The 16,734-nt window shown below is 45.2% G+C and overlaps 1 protein-coding gene and 1 long non-coding RNA gene across 8 annotated transcripts in view; one reads left to right on the top strand and one right to left on the bottom strand.

Moving 5' to 3' along the window:
- The window catches only part of LOC148020266 (uncharacterized), a 119,896-nt gene that overhangs the window by 92,673 nt on the left and 10,489 nt on the right, over positions 1-16,734 (top strand). For all 7 annotated transcript variants that reach the window (XR_015694944.1, XR_015694945.1, XM_087700600.1 and 4 more), the window contains 2 exons: positions 234-296; positions 420-479. Coding sequence is in view for 5 of the 7 variants with exons in the window: in XM_087700600.1 (XP_087556726.1) it covers positions 234-296; positions 420-479 (123 nt within the window). In the remaining 2 variants the exon portion in view is untranslated. The remainder of the gene's footprint in view (positions 1-233; positions 297-419; positions 480-16,734) is intronic.
- LOC148020267 (uncharacterized) overlaps positions 1-16,734 on the bottom strand; it is a 46,010-nt gene that overhangs the window by 18,917 nt on the left and 10,359 nt on the right. The window lies entirely within an intron of this gene.

Genomic DNA, 16,734 nt, shown 5'->3' with positions numbered 1-16,734 from the left:
AACCTTGTTTTCCTACCTGCACTTTGTGAGGTTAGACCTGGTTTAGCACGTACAGAGTATGAGAATGTACGACTACTCTCAAAATGGATATAACTGTTTTCAACAGTAATTTTAGAAGAACTTTTCCTCCACCTTACATGTGGTCTTCTTTATTCCATTTGTATTTATAAGTTATACATAGGTGTGTCAGACTATACTAGCACTTTTGAGAATCTTCTTTTGTCATTCTACAGAGCAATACACTGTTTTCCCTTTTTCTGGATGAAACCATGACCTACTCATGTGCATTGTTCAAGGTTTGCCTTCTAACTTGTCATGCCATGCACCACAAAGTACATATTTGGTGTCCTGATTGAGACTTAAACATCTGCATACATGCTGTGATTGATACTTGACGATTGGCACTCTTATCGTTGCAGTACCCCAGTCAACCATTGAAAGATGCACAGCTACAAAAAATTCATCGCATGATCGACAAAGTAAGCAAACTTATACTCAAATTTCAGTGCCCTGTAACTGTTGCTTCATATGCAAATATCCTCACAAATAAGGGTGTGGACTGGAAATCACATCCAGAAGTCACTTTGAAATAACTCCAGCTTTCCTCTTGAAATCATGTAAATAGTCCAGACTCCAGCAAGGTGGTACGAATGATCATTGTTTGACAGTCGACAAGTTGGAGAGCTAATTCACATCAGATATTCAAGTCTGCCTTGCACATTTAACTGCTAGTGTCACTGTAATGCATGAAGTGATCTGGCTTTATGAAAAGTGATTTTTCCCTACCTGACACTTCCATCCGAAGGTTTCCTTATCTGCTGGCCTTTTCTTTTTCCAGACAAAAGAATGATTCTATTCCTAAATTTCCTTACGACAAAATATTTATAGGCATAGTACAAAATTAGCCCTCTAAGACACTTCCAAAACACACAAATATAGAACAAAAAAGAGCTCTATTACAAGGCTTGAATAAATAACCAGTTTGAACGTCTATAACACCAAATCATGTCAGACTTAGAATGGAGAAATTGCAAGAACCCTAACTCCTGAGAAAAGCGCATATCTCCTCTTACTCATAGTCTTTGAGTCACCCTATAGCTTCTTCCATATCCTGCAGAGATTGTGGACAATCTCTATGTAAGGGTGATCATTGTGTGACGGTGTGTGTATGAGGAGCCAGGGGAAGGGGAAGGGGAAGGGGGAAGGGGGGTGGGGTGGTTTCTCAAAGCAGTATGCTCGCTCTGCAATCAATGCATACACCTCTGCATTCCTTGACGTTGCTCGTTAATGCGAAGAGGACTAGGCAGGAAGGTCTAGCAACAAAGAGGGGAGAGAAGTCTTGGAAGGAAAGGGGAGTCTGGAGGAAAGAGGGAAAAATGCTCCAGAGAAGTTAGACAGAGGTGTCTCGATGCAAGACGTCCAAAGATAGAGAAGTCTAGGGAAGGGTAGAAGTCACCAAAGAAGTCTGGACACAAAGGAGTCAGGAGAGAGAAGTTTGGAGAAGAGAGAAGTCAAATAGACTAGTCTAGAGACAGAGAAGTCTAGGAAAAAAAGAGTAGTCTAGAGGCAGAGAAGTCAAGGAAGGGAGAAGTCACACATAATAGTTTGGAGTCAAGAAGTCTGGAGAGAAGAGCTGAGACAAACAGAGACATAAATTCTAGAGAGAGAGAGAGGTCTACATCTCGAAATAAGTGAACTCTAGAGGAAAGAGGAGAGAGAAATTGAAGTCTCGAGAGAAGAGGGAAGAGAGAGAAGTTTGGAGACAAGGAGCTAGATACAAGATACAAGAAGTCTGGAGGAAAGAGAAGAGAGAAGTGACATTGGGGAGAAGGGGGAGAGCAGGAAGTTTGGAGACAAGAATGAGAAGAGAGAGAGAGAGAGACACTCCAGTGGTGAGAGACAAAAGTACACAAATTTGCAAGAGCACACTTCTATTAGCATAAAATGATTGCTTGATACATTGGTTGCCTCCCCTCTCTCTTAAAGCTGAAGAGAAGAGAGGATAAAAGATCTTCATAGATATCAATATCTAGAGACTTGGAGTGATGGAGGAGTTTTCTCTAAACTATCGCCAAAAAACTTTCAGTTAGGCAGCTTGCAACTCTGGTCTAGTCTGCCTCGAAAGTCTCCACAAAAAGCCCAGAGGAAAAAATCTCTAGCAAGGTGGTTCTTGAGGCAGGTCCAAGTCGTGTCCGCCAAGGTCCAAGAAGTCTCCACAGAAAGTCTAGTATAGAGAAAAGTCAAAAAATCTCTCTAGAGAAAAAACATAAGTCACTCAAGTACAAGAGCAAAAAGTAACCTACTAAACTACCTTGTACATGATAAAAGATTGTTTCTATAGAGTACAACTTGAATACTTGCTGCCATATACAATTATGAAATACAACTTAGCTTTTTCTTTTTCTAAACAAGAGAGCTCAAGTGTGGTGTTCCCATGCGGTGTACAAGTCGCCCACTGCTAGATGGCTCACCGTCCTCGGTGAGCATTTTAAGTCTATCCTCCATGCCTCAAAAGAAATCATGGGCCTGCTAAAAAGAGCCTTTTCTCGATCATGATCAAGTCTCTAAGATGCGGATCCATTGATGTAACTCGGCAATCTCTGCATCTTTCTGAAGAAGTGCCTGCTAAAGCACCGACAGAGTTGTGTTATCTTGGTGGCAATGGTAGGGAGGTCGTGAAGCGAAATGTCAATGACAAACTGCATTGGCTCCATGCTGAATGAAACTATACAGACATTGGGTCTTCACCTAGAATAATTATGCGAACACTACCTTATTCACAAGCACTTTTTTCCTTCTAGTTGGAGAAGGGCTTTTTCCCGTGTGAACACTCATCAATGGGTGTTGTATTTAGTACCTTAGGGATTGTACTTTCACATCATTCTCACATAGTGAACGTGGCATTCCAACACTCTCCTCTCTCTTGTTATTCACTTGTTTAGTGTGAGCGTGTGTATGCATGTTGTTGAATCCTAACCTAACACTTTCAACAGCCAAAACCTATCCACGGGCAGCTTTTCTCGCATGGTGACTCCAAGACAAACTCAAACGGGCTAGGGAAAACGGCCTCTCCAAGTATCGCTCCAAAGTCCCTCATGAGCACAAGTCCAAATGTGCAAAGAAGGCCCAAACAAACACATGATCACTTCTACTACTTCCCTTGTGATCATTCTTCCACCTCCTCTCTCACCCCCACCATCTCCCCACCATCTACTTTCCCTTTTCCCTCTTCACCCATAACTTCTATTTTTCCTTTTCATTGGGCCCATCCACCCATATGCATCATTAGCAACCATTTTAACCTCCTTATCTCTTAGTCCCCCTACCATGACACCACCACCTTCACTACGCTTTACGAGAGGTCTTCTTCATGCAGATCATCCAACTTACTCCTTAGGAGGAAAACAATAAGTGTAACAAACCCCCCTCAAACGAATGATGTGAACGTGTAGAAGGAACAGGTAGATCAATCCCCAAATGGTATCAAGCGTAGAGCCTTTCAAAAGGCTTCAAACTTCTCTCTAAAGAGAGATTTTATAAACACATCTGCCAAGTTGTCCTATGTAGGGTCATAAATGCAGTCAATCTCCCTTGCGTGGAGCCTCTCTTTGATATAATGATAATGCATCTCAATGTGCTTGGTACGGTGCAAAGCATGAAAAACTGGATTTATCGCAACTTCCATGGCACCCTAACTATCAATATAGATAGGAGTGGGTGATTGATCTCCCACACTATTGGATTTCGCGCAACTTCCATGGCACCCTAACTGTCAATATAGATAGGAGTGGGTGACTGATCTCCCACACTAAGATCAACCAAAAGACATCTAAACCATACACATTACAATGTAGCTGTATGCCATGTATTCAACCTCACAAATAGATGTGGTCACATTACAATGTAGCTATATGCCATGTATTCAGCCTGGAATAGATCTGGCGATTGTAGACTGCTTCTTACTCAACCAACCCTTGTGTCAAAACAATCAACCCAAGCAGTATGTTTGAATGCATGCAAGCAAAGAGAAGTGCCTTTAGGAATTAAAAAGGCCCAATGTCTAAGTGCCTTTGAGATAACAAAAGGCACGCTTAACTGCTTGCCAATGTGTAGTACCAAGGTTGTGCATAAAGTGTACCAACTGAGAAACCTCAAACTAAATCTGGCCATGTATCACACAAATACAAGACAGCTAAGAGCCTGCTAATAAGGAGAAGCATCAAATGGATCTTGTGCATCCTCAAGTATAAACATGTGACCTATCTCAATTGGAGTAAAGATAGGCTTGCAATCTTGCATTTGAAAATGCTCATGGAGCTGCCTAGTGTACCTAAATTGTTGCAAAATAATGGCCCCCTCAACTACAATAAACGGTATGCTAAGATAGTAACGCAAGCGGCCAAGCTTTGTCACATCAAAAGTATGCTGCAATTCAGCTTTGTAGGTCAAAATCTGTCTCATAAGATCCAATCAACAACATGTCAACTGCATAAAGAATAAGAATCAAGAGGTTATCCCCACATTTGTAGACATAAAATGTGCTTGTAGTGTGTGAATTATCAAAGCCAACAGCAATCAAATATGCATGTATTTTTTCCTACCACGCTGTAGGTGCCTGTTTTAAACCGTAGAGGGCCTTATGCAATTGACACACTTTGCTTTTTGAGCCTTTCTGAACAAAGGTTGTGTCACATAAATATCCGCATGAAGATTGCATACCAAAAAAAAAATCTTCACATCAAACTAATGCAAATGCCAATCAAAATGGGCAGCCAAAGCAATCACATTGCAAATAGTGGTCATACTTGAAGTGGGTGCAAACGTCTCATTGTAATCAATCCCATGCTATTGGGCTTACCCTTTGGTAACAAGATGTGCCTTGTAGCAATCAATGCTACCATCAGATCTACGTTTTAATTTGTAAACCCACTTTGTGCCTATAGCATGCTTGCCAATAGGCAAGCCACATAACACCCATGTGTCATTTTTATGAATAGAATCCATTTCTGACTACATAGTTGCCATCCAATGCTCATCATGTAAAGCATAATGTAAAGAGACAATTTCCTCGTTGCATTTAGTAGCTACGAGTGCTTGCACAACCAAGTTACCCTATTGCATGGTGTCACGAGGATGCGAAATTTTACTGCTTTGCTTAGCATTTGATTAAAAGTTAATCAAACGTGCTAATGTGACTTGTACATGCGAGGTGTAAGTCAATTATTTCACAATGTGAGACCTAGGACCGAGATATTAATTGGTGCCAAAGGCAAAATTTGTAATATGTTATGTCTAACAGGTAGTACTAGGTGGTACCCTGTGTCAGATTTCGGCCTAGACCAATTTATTGGCCACTAAAGCCAATGGTGATATTAGAGAACTAGGCATTAATTAATTAATTAATGCAAGTCTAAGGGCTAATTAATACTCAGGGAAATTAATTGTCTAGCGAAATTAAGTTTTTGAGGGCTAGAATAATTATTAAATTAATTTTCTAAATTAATATTTAGAAAATTAATTTCATAAGCTAGATAATGCTAAAAAATGGGATTAAAAGGGTGCCACTTGGCGAAACTTGCCCATACAAGTGAAAAATACGTTCTTAGGAGTTGGTGGAAGTCTATTCCAACTATTGCGAGAGAAAAGGAGATTGTTAGAGAGCAAGGAGAGATTGTTGACGTGATTTGCAGCCACCAGGGATGAGTTTTACAATATGTGATAGTAGTTTGGAGACCTCCGAGAGCAGGTAACAACAGCCCAAGGTCCTCCTAGTGCAAATGACAATATACAAGAAGGGGCAACAATCTTTCTAGTGGTCCTAAGCTATAGGCGACAACTTCCATGGATATTTGAGCAATGCAGTAGTCGCCTTTCAACGTTTCTTGTGATGAAACTCTGAAACTCCTCTCTCTACACCATTCTCTCTCATCCTCAGTCATCTCTGAAGTTATCTCTGAAACCAACCTGCCTTGGATAGGGTGGTAAATAACCTGATTAAGCACTATTTACAACAATTAACAAATTCACAAAACTGAAATGCACACTTTACCATATAATCTTGGACATTAGATACCTTGTTGGCCTCAAAACTGGCACCCCTTTCGGTATTTATTTAACTTAATTAAAGAAGAAGAAGATGTACAACGGGATTCTCCCAATCCCTTTCGGTATCTTGCTGTCCAAAATGACCAGCAAGTCTTCAATTCAATTTGCCCCTTGATTCGGGCAACCAATTGCCCTTCACCCACTTTGATGGAGATGGAAAATGCCCCAAGTTCAATTATTTGCTGATCCCTCCACTTGAATAGGCTAAAAACAGCTTCAATCCTGTTGAATCCAAGTCTTGGAGCTGCCAATTTTTGGCACACTTCCGAAGACTGTTGCTAAACCCTAATTTCTGCTATGAATTAAGAGTTACACAGAGAAATCTGAAATTTCTCAGCCTCTGGTAATCTCAATGCTAAATCTTTGGAGCAAGGCTACAGAAAGGCTAAGAGATGAGAGAGAATGTTGAGAAGAGAGAAAATTCAGACTTTCTTTGCGAAAAACTGAAGAAAAACTGTCATTTACTGCTGCTGCTGTATCTCAACAACATATAGATACAAAGAATTGAAGAAAATCAGTTATTTACTACTCCTGCCCTGTCTCAACAGCATGTAGATGGTGTCACCTACTGTTGATTGGTCTTCTCCTGCCCTTGGCTACCTCAAAAGGTCCTCCAATGGCTGCAAATCAAACTAGTAGCATCTCCTCACTCTCTCTTATTGCAAGATGAATACACTAAAAATGCCTCTCTCCAGCCTCTAAAGACGTTTTTCAATCTTGCATGGGCATTTTTTACATGTAACAACCTTTCCAAATGGTTTTTCAAGCATTATCCGTAATTAAATATTAATTTTCAATCCTTAAATACTAAAAATTAATCTAATAATTATTTTGGTGCCCTTAAAAATAATCTAACTAGCCAATAATTAAATTGGCTAGACAACTTCCATTCACGAGTGTCTTTGCGTCATCTTTGACCATTAGATTGGCATTAGGTACCATTAAACACCACTTCTCTAGTGTCACCACTAACCTAGGCCAACAACTGACACTAGATACCACCTAGTGCATGTGCGGCATAGCTTACAGCAACTTTTGCCTTTGACATCTTGTGATTTCCTCAGGTCCCGGGCTCGTAAATTTACTCTAACCCTAGTTATACCTCACATGTGCAATATTTACTTAACCATGTGATTGAAAATTAATCCACATGTTTAGTGAGGTTTCAAAAATGCATATCCTTATGATAGCCCTGCCCCTTAAAATCCTTATAATCGTCCTTGATTGCATTGCCAGATGCATCAAAAACAAAATAGTGGATTGGAATTTCCACAAGGCACCATAGTTAACACAACATTACACACTGTTGCTCAACCATTCCACATGCCTAGCACACGCTGAAAATTACCAACCAATCATAACATAACATAAAACTCACAAAGAATTTCAAAAACATTGCCAGATTATCATGTGACATGTCTATTTCTCATGAGCTCGTAAATTTACTCTAACCCTAGTTACACCTCACATGTGCAATATTTACTTAACCATGTGATTGAAAATTAATCCACATGTTTAGTGAGGTTTCAAAAATGCATATCCTTATGATAGCCCTCCCCCTTAAAATCCTTATAATCGTCCTTGATTGCATTGCCAGATGCATCAAAAACAAAATAGTGAATTGGAATTTCCACAAGGCACCATAGTTAACACAACATTGCACACTGTTGCTCAACCATTCCACATGCCTAGCATATGCTGAAAATTACCAACCAATCATAACATAACATAAAACTCACAAAGAATTTCAAAAACATTGCCAGATTATCATGTGACATGTCTATTTCTCATGAGCTCAACTCATTTGGAAAAACCAAACCATAGCATAGCATAACCAAGCATAAACCATTGCTAAAATATCAATGGCATCATAACATATGTTGTTGTCCATGGAACTAGATGTAAATCATTGAAAACTGAGCATAATCTGATCACTTGCTGATTTGAGAACTAATCACAAACTGCTGCAAATGTGACCCGAAACTGATCACAAACTCATTGCAAAAACTAATACGAAACTGATCGAGAAAGTGACCATAAACGGTTCTCAAGCTGATAAAAAAGTGAGCTAAAATTTATCAAAGTTTCTATCTCAAAATTGAGGCAAAATTCATACTAAATTGATCATAAGCTAATGCAAAAGTATAGTTCTAGTGCCCGGGTGAAACTCATACTCATCTACATACATCTCACAGTGACTAGTACACTATTGAAACCATCACTTCACTAAGGATGGAGCCTTCTGTGATAGATGAATAGAAAGGGACAGACACTAACGACAAACTCCTCTGGCAGACTATAATTGCGATAATCACGTCTTAGTTTAGAAGAATGTCTGGAAATTACTCCTCCCCTAAGTCATCAAGGTGCATGAACTGGTAAGACAGCTTCAATCCTGCAATCAACTAGAAAGCTCGATTTGTCAAAGAAAGGATGTCCCCCGCTACCAGAAAGGGGTCTCCTACACCAAGAAGCTGTTGGTTATGTCAAAAAGCTATCACTTGCTCTAGAAAGATGTCGTCTATAAAACAATTTTTGTTTGTCGCAAAATGCAAAAAATAGGTGATAGGTGCTAATGACAAACTCCTCTCGTTGACTATAATTGCGATAATCAAGTCTTAGCTTAGAAGAATGTCTGGAAAGAACTCCTCTAAGTAATCAAAGTGCATGAACTGGTAAGACATCTCAATCCTGCAATCACCTAGAAAGCTCGATTTGTCAAAGAAAGGTTGTCCCCTACCACCAGAAAGGGGTCTCTTGCACCAAGAAGCTGTTGCCTATGTCAGAAAGCTATCACTTACTAGAAAGATGTAACCTATAAAACACAAATTTGTGTTTGCCACAAAACACAAAAAATAGGGGCTTGGCTTTGATCCTTTTAAGTCATCTGCCATCTCTTGTAGGGGACGTCAACCGGGCAATAGACCACTTGTAGGGGCTGTGAACATAGCAAACACAAGCTGAAAATCCACATTTAATCAATCTCAATTGCTCCTCCGGGATGAAAACCTGCTCTTTTGCAAGAAATCTCTAGACTATGTCCTCACTTAGGCTTTGATACCATGTGAGAGTGTGCAATGGAAGATGGTAGCACCAAGCATGGAGGAGTCGAAGTGTGCACTTGCAAACGGAAGATTGAAGACTAAAAGAGTGTACGTGTCTACCAAGTGGGGGGTACAACTATAGTAGCCAAATCAAAAAACAAGCAGAGATGCTTGTAGGGGACATAAATGCTGGCCGACCAGCAATAAATGCTAGTCACTGAAGAGAAAAATGCGAAAAAAATAGGAAAGACCCCAAGAAAAGCCCATATAACAATGATAATGTCTGGCAAGTGTAGGCAGATTGTGGAAAGCAAAAACTGGCCTAGGAATGCACATAAGAAGCCGACAAATAAAGAAAATGCACCTAAACTGCCAAAGCTCCTATGTCTCCACCAGACTCTAATAGAAGCTCAAAACTAGACTTGCATAACTAACATAGGTAGGCTAATAACATCAATGTGTAATGCATCTTTTGATGCTCTCTTCTCATATAAGTCACGCTAATAAAGGACATTGTAGAATGTACATGTGACAATGAGGACATCCCCATCATTAGAATCATAGGCATTGTGCCGATCCATGTGGAATTTAACCATACCACCAGCACATATAATGGCTAAAACTGAAACCAATTCTTTTGTTATGCTAGGTGTATACAAGACCTTTTCAAGCATGGTAGTCTTCCCATCTACTACAATAATGGGAATCTGTCAAAATGCATTGAATTGCATACAAAGCATTATTTGCACATACAACAAATTCCCTTCTTTTGTACATTTGCATATGATACAAAGAAGTCACAAAAGGATGTTATGTGCTTGGAAGCTCCGTTGTCAAAATACCATGTACTATTGTTTTCAACCACTTCTTTTTTTTTTAAATAAGTAAAATGTGGCTAATTATATTACTCAAAAGGTTGATTACAACGAAGTGCACATGCTCAACAGACTAGTTGGGGTGTATCGCCATCTGGGGCTGCCCACCTACATCGTGAAGAACAGGTCATGACCACCCCAAGTGAGCAGAAAGTAAAGATGGAGCTCCTAATGAGCTTGAGACTCGAAGGCACTCCCCGCCAAAAACCACCTAACAGCATGCCTTCCAAATGTGCCATCCTGTAAGACTCCCTATGATCTCCCATACCTCTGAGCACTCTGCTGTGGGCTCCAATACTTAGCGGTTGGGTAAAGCCTTCAAGATGACCACTGCACAAGACCCAACCTCGATGAGAAAAATCGTATCTTGCATCCTGGCCTCATGCAAAAGGTGAGAGCCCTGGCTGCCTGCTTGCCAGCAAAAAGGCCCCCGCAAGATACATCCAAGGTTGGGTGCCACACAGCAGAGAATACGGCAGGCTCCTCTCCATACGAGCTGTGCCATCTCGTAAGACCAAAGGCAGTGTGTTGGAGTTTCCAAGTGCTACTGTGGATTGCATATACAGCCTCCGTCCTGTTGCATCTGAGCCAACCAACCCCCAACAGCGAGACCCCCATGTGCCAAAATCCAAAGAAAATATGACACCCTCCTCGGCCTACAATCGTCCCACAGGCGACGCTAGAAAGTCCGACGGAAGGCATCCGTGATGCTATGCTCCGCCCAGTATCTACTACGTGAACACACCCAATCCATGTCCTCCTGCATCACTACATGTCTATCAATCCTGGTTGTGTACTCCAAGAACCTCAACAGCTTCTTGGCAACCGCAGTGGCCAGCCATAGCCACTCTCCAAGGTCCCACTCTGACTCATCAAGTGGCCTGCTCTCCCATATCCAAAGGTGCTATTGCCAAAACTCCTCCCAGGGCACATCAGGGTCCAGTCACTAGGTCTTCCCCTGAAGTCCAACAACACGAATCCTCCTCCAAGGAAGGACTTCAATCTCCTCATCCCGCTGCCCTCTGTCAACAACCAACCGCCCCTCATCTTGCACTGTGAAGAAAGTCCCATAGCGGGCACTGCCCACTCTACCTGCCACCTGTAAGGGGATACCTGCCGGTGAGAATCTAGCAATCCACACCTCACTAGGCTCCATTAACTCTCGGATCGGGGGGTCTAGCCACTCATGAGGGATCGCTGAGTCAATCTCCCTCCTCACCTCAGCTCCTCGCTGACAACTTGATATCCACTCCCACACCTCCTAATCCGCCATCCTGTACACCTCCCATCACGTCCTGATAGTACGAGCAAGGCCAACCTCCCAGCCAACCCACTGGATGTGGGGCTGCTCAACAATATGTATCCCGTCTAGATACTGACATGGGGGTTCCAAACCATCGGCTGGTGGTCTATCTCCTCCTGACATCCTGGGGCCCTCTAAACTAGGGCCTTGTAAAGGCCCTGCCACACTCGAAGTAAGATGTGGAGGAAGGAAGATCTAAGTGGCGTGATCTAGGCAATCGTGAAGATCCATCTCAAGGATGGCCTCCAACCGCTACCAAGCCTCGGTCTGCACTCCTTGAGACCCTCCTGCAAAAGGACCTTCCAAGTCTATCCACGTGGTGTGAGACCGCGGACCACTAGCTTGCCCAAAAGCGCTAGGCTCTGGAACTCTAGGTCAATGATCCCAAGCCCTCCCCAGACTAATGCCAGGTGATAGTTGCTCACACCACCTTGGCCTGGGAATCCCTGGAATCGTCTAAGCTAGTCCAGAGAAAATTCCGCACTAGGCGGCGAAGCTACACCACACAAGACAAGGAGAAGCACCAACAAGAGGCCGTGTAGTAAGCCGTCACTCTAGGAGGACTTGGTTGACCACCAGGGCTCAACACGCTAAGGAAAGGCACATTATGCTCCAGTAGGTCAACTTCCGCCTAATAGAGTCGAGAATTGGAAGAAATTGTTGGGCAAGAATGATGTTGAGTCCCAGATGATGGTAGCCCACACCACCTTGGCCTGGGAATCCCTCGAACCGTCGAAGCCAGCCGAGAGAAAATTCCGCACTAGGCGGCGAAGCTGTACCACACAAGACAAGGAGAAGCACCAACAAGAGGCGGTTTACTAAGTCGTCGCTCTAGGAGGACCTGATTGACCTCCAGGGCTCAGTCCGCTAAGGAAAGACGGAGTGTGCTCCAGTAGGTTAGCTTTTGCCTAATAGAGTCAAGAATTAGAAGAAACTGCTAGATAGGAGTGATGTTGAGTCCCACCTAGAACTCTAGATATTGGATGGTGTTCCCTGCTCACCCATCTAAACCCCAAGTGGACACCCTACTCGGTGCTAGAGTCCAGATGTGATCAAGCGACTTTCGCCAATTGATTTTCGCTCAAGTTGCAGTGCAAAATATCTCAAGAGCTTCTCTCACTCTCTCCAACATCAGCTCATCATCCTCTACATTAAGAGCATTATCATCTACATACTCTGAGTCTAGTAGCTCAAACTCCTTCCTCACCGGAAATCGAAGGCCACGTAGCCTGCCGCTCACACCTGAGGGAAGCCTTGCCGGACAGATCTCTCTAGCCGAAACTCCTCCCCCCTCCTACCACCAATGAGAACCCTACTAGTGGCCGATCTGTAAAGTGCAGAAACCTCGCTGATCCATGCCTCGGGGAAGCCCAACCTCGCCATAGTGCCCTCTAAGAAGTCCCAGTCAACCTTGTCATAGACCTCCTCAAAATCCAGCAGTACTGCCAATCCCTGACCACTGTGTTGAACCCGCTCGGTCGCCTCAAAGAAAGTGAAGACATTGTCTAGGATGCTCCTATCATGGACAAAACCTGTCTGGGTGTCATGAATGATGTCTAGAAGCACAAGGCGGAGTCGGCCACCGATCACCTTACAAGAGGCCACTGAAAACAAGGTGCTCGGTCTCCATTGGGATGGCTCCAACCGGTCTCCCCCTTTGGGGAGGAGACTGACAAGACCTGCCGAAAAACACCCTGGCATCCATCCTAAGCTGAAAATCTCTTGAAAGGCTGGTAGTAGGGAGTCCTTCACCACCTTCCAATAGGTAGTGAAGAAGGCCTTAGAAAGACCATCCTCTTCCGAGCATTTCTGTGGATCCTATGCATGGAAGGCGTCAGCTAGCTCCTTCTCTGTGAAGGGGTCTAGAAGGGAGCGTCCCATCAGCTCTGTGTGACGAGGGACGGAATGCAATCCCTGACCTGTTATCTACAACATTGTACTCTGGCTGAGAGACTGCCTCCTGCTGAAAGAGTTGTTTGTAGAAGTTAGTTGCAATCTCCATCACCTCATTTGGGCTAGAGCGAATCCTCCCGTACTGATCACGGAGGCTACGAATCTGATCTCCTGAGGTGCGAGGTTGAGGCACCTGAAAAAACTCCATGCACATCGTGCCCCCCTTCCGCGCCCAAAAGGCTGCTGAGGTACGGAAGGAGAACTCAAAACACCTGTCCTCGAGACCGGCGAGGGCTGCCCGTACGCACACCTCCTACATGTGGAGAGTGGGATCCCCTGGTGCCTCCTAGAGTAGTCTCTAAGTGGCTGCTAGGTCTAGCTGGAGTGCTCTCTCCTCCTCCCAACACTACTTCCTAGCCTACAGGGCTGCCTCCTGGCAGATCCTACTCGACTTGGCTAAGACCTCTCCAACCTCGTCTGTGATCCAGTCCACCCTGGCCCACTCCCTAGTCCAAAGCTACTCAATTTGCCTCCTCACCTCCTCCCTCTTGTAGATCAAGTCAGGGATCTGACAAGATCGCATGTCAAGGGCTGAAGCAGAAGCATCAACTGTGAGGAGGACCGGGCAATGATCAGACAAAGTGGTGCCATCCAAGTGCCCTACTTGGTCATCTAGAGAGCACCCCCACTCTCCTACATAGAAGTGGTCTAGCCGCTCCAAAGGAGCTCCGCTAGCTGCTTGTATCCCCAAGAGAAGTCCAACGACCTCTCCCTCCTGTGAAAAGCCGGGTCTTGCCAAGCATCACGTGCTCCTGCTGCAACGACGAAGACCTCCCATGCCTCCTGCTCCTCCCCTGCCATACCCCGATAATCTCTACCTCTGCCCTGCAAGTCCTCTAAGGCCTCCACATTCTTGAAGTCTCCTCCAACAATCCAAGAGTCCACCTCTCGAAGTCCTGCTGCAATCTCCATCCAGAACCTACTGCATACCCTGACCTCAATAGGAGCATAAACATTGAGGACTCCAAGGCATGAGTCCCCTAAATCCAGTCTCATCCATAGGACCCTCCCTGCTACAATCGTCGGGTGGTCTTGCACAGAGGCGGTAAGACTCGGGCCAATAGAGATGCATATGCCTCCACTCCTACCGCGGGCACCGTTGGAGTACTCCCAGTAGGTGCGTGAGCTGCCTCGAAGTACCTTCCCCACCCAATAGGCCTAGAAGCAGGTGAGCTTATGCTCCTGAAGAAGTAAGATGTTGATCCCTCTGGCAAGGGCAGAGGTTCCAGCTCCTACCAAACAATCAATTTCCTAGAACCACCCCCGCGTGAGTGTAGGTTGTTCACGTTCCAAGATGTTAGGTGTAGACTCATGGGGAAACCTATGACTGACCAAACAAGCATCTGTTCAGTGTGGAAACTCTTGATGAATAAGAGCTATGGAACATGCGAATATGCTTGGCTGCAAGCCTAAAGGGTGAACTCCTTCCCCCATGGTGGCTCTCGGGTGAACCATGGGGGTGATAGATGCTTCAGGTACGGTACAATGAGGCATATGTCAGCTACATTCAGAGGCTTGACTCTATGCACTGGTAGGAGTGGGCAACTTGTGCAAGGGGCCACTCGATAACACCCATTCGTAAGCTCCACTAGGTAGAGGCTTGAAAAATAATGCTCAGATGTGGGACCTCGGCTCCAGCCTACAAGTTAATGTCCATCATGCACCCTAGCCACTGCTGGGAAAAAAGTGCTAGCCCTCACCCATCCACTCGTAGATGTGGTCCGCAAGGTGGACCCTCACTTCCTCCTATATTTGTGTCATCGTCTAGTCTTCTTAATGAGAGGTCTGAAAGAAGAAAGTATAGTTTGGTCCATCTGGTTGGTCTGAAAGAAGAAAGCATAGTAAATGGACCTTGCTGCTCCTCGACTTGCGGACCACGAAAATCCCCATCTCCAAAGGGAGTGGAAATTCTCCACGCTTCGCAACTCTCAAATAGGACCATGGACCACCCGGAAAAACTCCTGGGAGCAACTATGCCTGTCGAGGGAAAGTATAACGGGCGGATGGGCCAAATGAGCTAGTGGCTGTGTGTGGGGGGGGGGGGGGGGGGGCTAGGCTACTGGCAAGGAGAAGATATGGGTGTGTGAGGCTCGTCACCCCCTGTGGAAGGGGGCGGAGTGTGGGGGGGGGGGGGGGGGGAGGTACACACATGTACTAGGTGAGGATCAATGGAGCTGGTCGGCAAGGGAGATGGTGGGGAAAAGGAAGAGTGAGGAATGGTGGGGTGATCGGAAGTATGTGGCGGGTGTGAGGAGGGGCAAGTGGCCCCGAAAGGGGGGGGGTTTTACGAGATAGGATCGGGGGGCAATCCATAAGGTGGGGTTGGAGAGGGGGGCTGAGGGATCTCGGGTGGGGTAGGCTCCAACGCCTCAATGAGTGGTGGGGGTGGAGGCCTGTGATCCTACTGCGTGGGACGGGCAGGGGGCTGCTACAGGGTGCTCCCCTTGCCTATCCTCCTCCTTTCTGTTTTCATGGTTGTGTCCGAGGGGACGTTGCCCTATTATCTCCCTCTCTGTCGTCTCTTGTCCCGTGTGAAGCCATCAGTGTCCACCTGCGGGCATGTCGGCAGAGCTTCCTTGCCTCCGAAATGCGTGCAATTTGCTGCCTAGTGTCCAAAGTTGTGGCAAGGCAAGCACTGCCCTAGTTGCCCAGTCACAATGACCTGCTGCCTAAAGGAGTGACCTCCTGCCTCAATCTCCAGGAACTTGAGTATACTCTGTGTCTTTCACGGCTACTCGTATCTTCAAGACTCCTGCAACTGTCACTGCATCTGCGAAGGAGGCAGGAAGAATTGTGCCGAAGAGCCGTCCAAAGTCCACTAACTGGCGGTACTCTACCACCAGTTCGAGGAAAGTTAGAGTGACTAGGTGTTTGAGAAATCTGTTGTGGAGCGCGAATGTCTGCACTGTAAAGCCGCTACACCAGGAAACAATGTAGATGACCCCCTTCGTAGAGCCATAGGGCGAGCGCTCCACTAACCCACGAGCTGCATCCGCAGAGGTGAGTGGAACCATGAAAATCCCTCAGCCCATGAGGACTGCCTCCACAATCTGCGCTGTGCCAATGCACAACGTGGAGTGGAGCCAATCCCGCAGCTGAGCCCTCGATGGGGAGTGTCCAATGCAATGGCGGCCGACAAGGGAGAGAGACGAGAGACACGACGCCAGTCAACGGGGGGGTTCAACGGGTTGCAATGGTGGGGGCGGGAGCAACGGCATGTCGGTCGAGAGTTTTTGTAATTCTTCTGATACCAAATGTTAGAATTGTATGATCCTTCTTCACATACACATGGTTTAGAAGTGGTTGAAAGGTCCTTCATCGCTCCTATTGTTGCAGTCGTGTCGCGGCGCCTGCCTTCTCGCTACTTTCGCCCTACCCTCGTGGAGCTCTACGCACCCCTCCTCGCCAAGCAATCGCATGTCCTCTCCCTCCTTGCCACCATTCCCCATGACAT

Source organism: Lygodium microphyllum, chromosome 19 (assembly GCF_053477565.2).
Source record: "Lygodium microphyllum isolate KBCC chromosome 19, Lygodium_microphyllum_v1.1.10, whole genome shotgun sequence".
In the NCBI taxonomy this organism is placed as follows: Eukaryota; Viridiplantae; Streptophyta; class Polypodiopsida; order Schizaeales; family Lygodiaceae; genus Lygodium; species Lygodium microphyllum.
Note: the sequence above shows the minus strand (reverse complement) of the source record. Positions and strands in the feature narration are given on the sequence as shown.